The sequence below is a fragment of the Eriocheir sinensis genome, unplaced genomic scaffold, assembly GCF_024679095.1.
Source record: "Eriocheir sinensis breed Jianghai 21 unplaced genomic scaffold, ASM2467909v1 Scaffold230, whole genome shotgun sequence".
NCBI lineage: Eukaryota > Metazoa > Arthropoda > Malacostraca > Decapoda > Varunidae > Eriocheir > Eriocheir sinensis.
This window is the reverse complement of record NW_026111533.1, coordinates 251,327-260,269: the sequence shown is the minus strand read 5'-3', so window position 1 is coordinate 260,269 and position 8,943 is coordinate 251,327. Positions and strand designations below refer to the sequence as shown.

General features: G+C 37.9%; 1 protein-coding gene across 1 annotated transcript in view; it reads right to left on the bottom strand.

The window, feature by feature from the left end:
* Positions 1-2,288: 2,288 nt before the first annotated feature.
* Positions 2,289-8,943, bottom strand: part of LOC126991041 (serine-rich adhesin for platelets-like) — a 32,811-nt gene continuing 26,156 nt past the window's right edge. Inside the window, exon 9 of the mRNA XM_050849731.1 lies at positions 2,289-6,332. Coding sequence (XP_050705688.1) covers positions 6,042-6,332 — 291 coding nt within the window. The 3' untranslated portion in view covers positions 2,289-6,041. The remainder of the gene's footprint in view (positions 6,333-8,943) is intronic.

The window sequence follows — 8,943 nt, the reverse complement described above, 5'->3', positions numbered from 1 at the left end:
TAGTCCATTTTGAGGGCATAGGACAGGAGGTGAAGGTTAGGGTAAGTGGCGGGTAGGGCGAGGAGAGCGAGGGGGGAACATAAGGTCAGACAGCCCAGCACCACATCAATGACAGGCAACCACATTACCTTGCCCAGTCGGAAGCTTGCAAAGGAAGAACAAGATTGGTGAGAATGCGGTAAGGGAAATTGGGTTAGCCGAACACAGTAAAGCGATATTAAAGACATTTGCCGGATAGTTTAGACGTGGTATTAGTGTTCATTAACCCAGTAGCAGCGGGGATCATGTTTCTTAATGGTCCCCCCAAGCGAGAAAAATGAGAAAAAATCACCCCTCACACAAACCATTTCATATGTATCAAAGCATTTGTGATCAGATTATGTATCATCTATTTAGGGGGGGTCAAATCATGGCACAAATTTGGCCCGTCGCTGCTACACGGTAAAGCCACAAATTTGGCCTGTCGCTGCTACATGGTAAAGCCACAAATTTGGCCCGTCACTGCTACACGGTAAAGCCACAAATTTGGCCTGTCGCTGCTACACGGTAAAGCCACAAATTTGGCCCGTCGCCGCTACACGGTAAAGCCACAAATTTGGACCATCGCTGCTACACGGTAAAGCCACAAATTTGGCCCATCGCTGCTACACGGTAAAGCCACAAATTTGGACCATCGCTGCTACACGGTTAACAGTTCTGTGGAGAGTTTTTTGGTATGGGAAATTGAGTTAGGAGATTATAGTATTTTAGACATATGGACATAGTTGTAATTTGTGTGTGATGTTCGTATAGAATGTTAAAATGTGATGACAGGAAAGTTAGGTTAAGGTTTGGGTTTGAAATTATTAGTATATATGTTTTTTTTTTAGGTATTGTGGTATAGTTAAAGTATGTATGTATGTATTTTGTAGTGTATATTAACTTCATTATTCATTTATTATTTAGTCTCCTTACATATTTCTCTATCTTATTTATCTTATTTATCCATCTTATCTTTATTTTTAAGGGTAGTTTTTCCACAGTATGTATGTATGTATATATGTATGGTATATTTCTCTAATCTCATATCTTTTTTTATCTATTTCCTCTCTTATCTACCTTCTCTATTATTGGGGGGAGGTAGTTTTTCCTCAGTCAAATGTATGTATGTATCATGTATGTATCATGTATGTATATATGTATAGTGTATGTATTAAACTCCATTACTCAAACATCATTCATTTTTCAGACATGGACAAGACCAGTGAAGGGACATTGTGCTTTCCGTTCCCTTCTCGACAGATGATGGACACACACACACACACACACACACACACACACACACACACTCTCTCAAAACAAGCTCTAGCAATTCATCATGTAAGGTAAGATTTCTAAGTAGTAGTAGTAGTAGTAGTTGTAGTAGTAGTAGTTGTAGTAGTAGTAGACAGTCCCTTTGCTATATTATTCCATCTTATAAGTTTCATCTATCTCCGTTTCTTCTTGCTATCGTGAACATTAGAGTCCGTTCGTATTGAAATTATTATGGCGAATGTTTTGTGAATGTGGTTGTTTGTTATAATGTTGAAATGTGACAAGAAAGAGGTTTAGTTAGTAATGTTTGGCTTTGAAAGTAGTGTGTGTGTGTGTGTGTGTGTGTGTGTGTGTGTGTGTGTGTGTGTGAGTACCAAGTCTGAAGTGTCTAATCTTTTCAATCCCACTATCTTCATATTTTCTTGGTTATCTTATTTTCTTATGTACTTAATTTGTAGTTTCTCATCTTTTCTATCTTGTTATCTTACTTTCTTATGTACTTAATTTGTAGTTTTTCATCTTTTCTATCTTCTTATCTTCCTATTTACTTGTGTTATCTTACTTTCTTATGAACCCAGTTTGTAGTTTCATGTCTTTTCTATCTTGTTATCTTCCTATTTACTTGTGTTATCTTATTTTCTTATGTACTTAATTTGTAGTTTTTCATCTTTTATATCTTCTTATCTTCCTATTTACTTGTGTTATCTTATTTTCTTATGCACTTATTTTGTAGTTTCTCATCTTTTCTATCTTGTTATCTTCCTATTTACTTGTGTTATCTTACTTTCTTATGAACCCAGTTTGTAGTTTCATGTCTTTTCGATCTTGTTATCTTCCTATTTACTTGCGTTATCTCATTTTCTTACGCTTTTCTTTGAGGCTGTGAATGTTTTAAGTAACGTACATGACTTTTTCCAGTGTGTGTGTGTGTGTGTGTGTGTGTGTGTGTGTGTGTGTGTGTAGGTAGGCATAGGTCCATAGGCATAGGTCCACTGTTCCGTTCCTTTGTATTCCGTATTTATTAACCAAATATAAAATCTCAAAGGGTTGACTTGTACAAAAATAATACCTCACATATACATGACTCAAAAAATAACACCAACCAATTTAAGATGACCCAAAACACTAACAAATAAGGCGTCTGGAGGGCAAGGGCATAAGGGAGGGACAGTTTTTTCTACCCTACACTGGGAAACAACAAGAAACAGGTTGCAGGGGAGAAGAGACCCTCATAGACCGGGAGCCAGGGGGGTCAGCCGAGCCGGAAAGCTAAAGAATTCTAACCCAAATAGCAATGGTCCTTGTGTCTGCCCATGCATGAAAATTAAAGTCTGCCGGGCCTGTCAAAGTTTAAGCCCCATAGCATTTATTAAGACCCTGACTTTGGACCTGATCTGAGCATCACGGTAAGAGATGGAAAAGCAAATCAGATGGACAACACAAACAACTCACATTCCGACAACATTTGGCTTATGTTAACGGTTTGGTCTGTAAAATTCATAGTTCAGAAATATGGTGCAAATGGCATCTTTTAATGGAAATTAGATAACTATTACCATTTTTAAAGACCAAATTTTGTCGGAATGTATATAAGTTGTTTGTTTTGTTCATACGAGTCCCTTGCGACCATCCTACCATCTCTACCGCGATGTTCGGATCAGGACCAAAGTCAGGGTCTTAATGTTCATCCTGGTATGTGAAGCCTGGCCGTGTCTTTCCCAGTGTGGACTAGATATGCGGCTGTGTCCTTTGCGCCCCTTCCCTGCCGAACGCCTCAAGTATGGACGTAAAAAAAACAGTACTTAAAAACAGGAATCAATATAAAGTTTGTGAATAGTGCAGGGTTAAAATGGTATATAAACAAAAGATGAGAAACTAGGAAGAAATATATAAGCTTCCCTGCTGAACACCTCAAGTATGGACGTAAAAAAAATCAGTGAATAGAAACAGGATTCAATATAAAGTTTGTGAATAGTGCAGTTAAAATGGTATATAAACAAAAGATGAGAAACTAGGAAGAAATATATAAGCTTCCCTGCCGAACACCTCAAGTATGGACGTAAAAAAAAACAGTGCTTAAAAACAGGAATCAATATAAAGTTTGTGAATAGTGCAGTTAAAATGGTATATAAACAAAAGATGAGAAACTAGGAAGAAATATATAAGCTTCCCTGCTGAACACCTCAAGTATGGACGTAAAAAAAACAGTGAATAGAAACAGGATTCAATATAATGTTTGTGAATTGTGCAGAGTTAAAATGGTATAAAAAAAAGATGGGAAGCTAAAAAGATATATATAAGCTTTTTAAATCTTACAGGAATATACAATCACTCGTAAACTTTGTGCAAGACTGATATGTAGAGGTGGTTCAAGAGTATGGTAGGAAAAATGAAGCGTGGGCTATCGTAGAAATAAGAAACACTACAAAAAAAATTAATATATAGTTTTTGAATCTCGAAAAAACTCAATCGCTCGTAAACTTTGTGCAGAAACTAATATAAAAAAAGGCGATTGAAAGTTGGAAATAGAAAAATAATGGATAATAGTTGACTAGAAAGAAGAAATGGATGAATGGAATGAATATAAACTTTCTAAACGCCAAAAAAATATTCAATCGCTCGTAAACTTTGTGCAGAAACTAATATAAAAAAAGGCGATTGAAAGTTGAAAATAGAAAAATAATGGATAATAGTTGACTAAAAAGATGAATATAAACTTTCTAAACGCCAAAAAAATATTCAATCGCTCGTAAACTTTGTGCAGAAACTAATATAAAAAAGGGCGATTGAAAGTTGAAAATAGAAAAATAATGGATGATAATTGACTAAAAAGATGAATATAAACTTTCTAAATGTCAAAAAAATATTCAATCGCTCGTAAACTTTGTGCAAAAACCAATGAAGAAAATGTGACTAGGTAATTCAAACCCATAGATAAAAAATAATAGATGAATGTACAGTTTCTAAATCTCAAAAATACTCAATCGCTCGTAAACTTTGAACAAAAACTAACAAAGAAAATGTGACTAGGTGATTCAAAGCCATAGATAAAAAATAATAATGAATGTACAGTTTCTAAATCTCAAAAATATTCAATCGCTCGTAAACTTTGACCAAAAAACAATGAAGAAAATGTGACTAGGTAATTCAAACCCATAGATAAATAATAATGAATGTACAGTTTCTAAATCTCAAAAATATTCAATCGCTCGTAAACTTTGTGCAAAAAAAATAATAAAGAAAGATGATTTGAAAGCTATGGATAAAAAAATTTGATGATAATTGACTAGAAATTAAGAAATGTTCAAAAGATGAATGATTTAAACTTTCTACATCTCAAAAAAGGAAGAGAATTATAAGATAGAGGAACAGGAGGAGCAAAAAGGAGAAATTAAATGACTAGAGAAAAAGAAAACACAAAACAGCTGAATGATATAAACTTAAATCTCAAGAAATCGCTCGTAAACTTTGTGCAAAAAAAATCATATTAGAAAAACGCAAAAGATAACGATTGCCTTCAAAACTGTGCATGATACCAACCCAAATACATACATCCATACATCCACAACTGTTACATAATACATGACTCTCTCCTCTACAAGTATACATGCCAAACCTTCGCTCCGGACTCGGGCTAAAAAGAGTGATTGAAAAAGGAATGTATGGCAGCCTCGTATGGTGTGAAGAAATAAATATATCACAGTTATTCATGCAAAATGGATATAGGGAAATGAAGGGGGAAGGGGAAAACAGCGACAAAGAGAGGAAGAGAAAGAAAAGAGGAGAAACAGGAGGAGGATAAATAAGGAACCAGTGTAATAGAAAGACAGGAAGAGAAAGAAAGGTTAAAAAGGAAGGGAAAATCGACAGCGACAAGAGACAGGAAGAGAAAAAAAATACGAGACAGCAAAATGAAGAAAAAAAAGGAAGGGAAAAACAACACCAAAGAAAGGAAGAGAAAGAGAAGAGGAAACAGTAAAAGAAAGGTTAGAAAAGGAAGGGAAAAACAGCACCAAAGGAAATAATATATAGGACAAAATGAGACAAAGAAGCAAGACAGGAAGAGGAAGAAGAAGAAGAACAAGAGAGAGAAGAGGAAGAAGAAGAAGAACAAGAGACAGAAGAGAAAAGGATAAAGAAAACATGACCAATGGCACAGAGAGAAACAGAAACAGGAAAACGCAAGAAAATGTAAGAATGGGAACAGAGGGAAAGAATAAACAGCGATCGGAAGGAGAACATAGAAGAAAAATGGAAGAAAATATATGGAGAGCAAAATGAAGGAGGTTGAATGAGATAGAGACAAGTTAGAAGGAGAAGAGAGGAAGAGAAGGAGACACAGATGAGTTAGAAGAAGGGAAGAAGAGAAGAAGAGCAGAGAAACAAAGAAAGAGAGAAACAGGAAAAATGAAGAATAGGAGGAAGAAGGGAAAAGAAGAATAGAGAAAGGAAGGGAAGGAAAAGAATGAGAGAAAGGAAGGGAAGGAAAAGAATGAGAGAAAGAGCGAAAAGGAGGAAGAAGGGAAGAGAAGGACAGAGAAAGGAAGGGAATAGAGGAGACAAAGAAAGGAGGAGGAAGAAAAGGGGAAATAAAGAAAGGAAGAGGAAAGAAGAAAAGAATGATGTGAAAATAAGGACAAAGAAAGGAAGACAAAGACAAACCAAACAATCAAACAATAACAACATCAAGGACACAAAATAACGAGAGGACAAATTACGACAACACACACACCTATATAGCCAGCATCTCACCTCACAGTGGGGCCCAATCCGTCATCAATCGAAGCCGCCCGGGACAGACTCGAACCGGTTAGCGGCGCACGGACAAGCCTCTCGGTCTGCGTGGCTGCGTTGACAGTGCTCTCGGCTGTGGTGGTGGTGGTGGTGGAGGTCGTGGTGGTGGGTGCTGGCGTGGTGGTGGTGGTGGTGGTGTGGAGTGTCTGGTGGTGGTGGTGGAGGGAGAGGCTCTGGCTGAGTTGCTGTTGTAGAAGGCGGATGGTCCGGTCCTTATCCTCGAGTTGTTGTTGTAGAAGCACGACCTGTAGAATAGAGATTGTATGGAAGCCTCGTATGGTGTGAAGAAATATATCACAGTTATTCATGCTCAACAGATGTAGGGAAATGAAGGAAGAAGGGAAAACAGCAATAAAGAAAGGAAGGGAAAAAAATAAACAAGAAGGCATCAAGAGAAAGAAAATTAAGAAGGGAAAACAAAGAAAGGAAGGGAAAGAAAATAGGAAACAGCAAAAGGTTAAAGAGCGACGTTGTTTATATAGTAAATTCCGTAACTGTAGGATCTGTCGGGAGGAGAATTTCACGACCGGGGAAAGACACGCAAGGCAGCACGGACAGGAATGAAACGAAGCCAAGACGAATTGACAAAGAAAACAAGGATAGAGAACACGAAATCAAGGACGGAATGAAACGGAGAGAAGACGAATTGACAAAGAAAACAAGGATAGAGAACACGAAATCAAGGATGGAATGAAACGGAGAGAGGACGAGTTGACGAGAAAAAGAAAACAGGATAAAACGAACTCACGGAAACAAAACAAGATAGAATTAGTGATGTTGTTTGTATAGTAAATTCCGTAGCTGTAGGATCTGTCAGGAGAAGGAAAACACGCCAGGGAAAATGAACACGAACGAAACGGCGCGGACGGATTGACGAAGAGAAAGAAAACAGGGACAGAGAACGCAAAATCAGGGACGCACAGAACGAGACACAGAATTAGCGACACCCGTATTGTGATTTCCGATGCTTGTGTGGTGTCCGAGGAAGGAGATTGTCGTAACTCATGTCCAAGGAGAATCTGTTGGGAGGAGGTTGTTATTTCTGATGTTGTTATGTCTGTTTTCGTAGCCCGTCATTATAGAAATCTCTGTTATTAGGGGGTTGTTGTTAGTGGTGTTTTAAGATTCGTTTTGTAATTTCCATCACTAGAAATCTATTGGTAGGAGGTCATTATTACTGTTATATTCATTGTGTGATGTAGTGTTGATGTTACGAGTGATGTTATGTTCACTTTGTTACTCAGGGCCATAGATAGGGAGTGATGTTATGTTCACTTTGTTACTCAGGGCCATAGATAGGGAGTGATGTTATGTTCACTTTGTTACTCAGGGCCATAGATAGAGTGATGTTATGTTCACTTTGTTACTCAGGGCCATAGATAGGGAGTGATGTTATGTTCACTTTGTTACCCAGAGCCATAGATAGAGTGATGTTATGTTCACTTTGTTACTCAGAGCCATAGATAGGGAGTGATGTTATGTTCACTTTGTTACTCAGGGCCATAGATAGAGTGATGTTATGTTCACTTTGTTACTCAGGGCCATAGATAGAGTGATGTTATGTTCACTTTGTTACTCAGGGCCATAGATAGGGAGTGATGTTATGTTCACTTTGTTACTCAGGGCCATAGATAGAGTGATGTTATGTTCACTTTGTTACCCAGAGCCATAGATAGGGAGTGATGTTATGTTCACTTTGTTACTCAGGGCCATAGATAGGGAGTGATGTTATGTTCACTTTGTTACTCAGAGCCATAGATAGGGAGTGATGTTATGTTCACTTTGTTACTCAGAGCCATAGATAGGGAGTGATGTTATGTTCACTTTGTTACTCGGGGCCATAGATAGGGAGTGATGTTATGTTCACTTTGTTACCCAGAGCCATAGATAGGGAGTGATGTTATGTTCACTTTGTTACTCAGAGCCATAGATAGAGTGATGTTATGTTCACTTTGTTACTCAGAGCCATAGATAGGGAGTGATGTTATGTTCACTTTGTTACCCAGAGCCATAGATAGAGTGATGTTATGTTCACTTTGTTACTCAGAGCCATAGATAGGGAGTGATGTTATGTTCACTTTGTTACCCAGAGCCATAGATAGGGAGTGATGTTATGTTCACTTTGTTACCCAGAGCCATAGATAGAGTGATGTTATGTTCACTTTGTTACTCAGAGCCATAGATAGGGAGTGATGTTATGTTCACTTTGTTACTCAGGGCCATAGATAGGGAGTGATGTTATGTTCACTTTGTTACTCAGAGCCATAGATAGGGAGTGATGTTATGTTCACTTTGTTACTCAGAGCCATAGATAGGGAGTGATGTTATGTTCACTTTGTTACTCAGAGCCATAGATAGGGAGTGATGTTATGTTCACTTTGTTACCCAGAGCCATAGATAGGGAGTGATGTTATGTTCACTTTGTTACCCAGAGCCATAGATAGGGAGTGATGTTATGTTCACTTTGTTACTCAGGGCCATAGATAGGGAGTGATGTTATGTTCACTTTGTTACTCAGGGCCATAGATAGGGAGTGATGTTATGTTCACTTTGTTACCCAGAGCCATAGATAGGGAGTGATGTTATGTTCACTTTGTTACTCAGGGCCATAGGTAGGGAGTGATGTTATGTTCACTTTGTTACCCAGAGCCATAGATAGGGAGTGATGTTATGTTCACTTTGTTACTCAGGGCCATAGGTAGGGAGTGATGTTATGTTCACTTTGTTACTCAGGGCCATAGATAGGGAGTGATGTTATGTTCACTTTGTTACCCAGAGCCATAGATAGGGAGTGATGTTATGTTCACTTTGTTACTCAGAGCCATAGATAGGGAGTGATGTTATGTTCACTTTGTT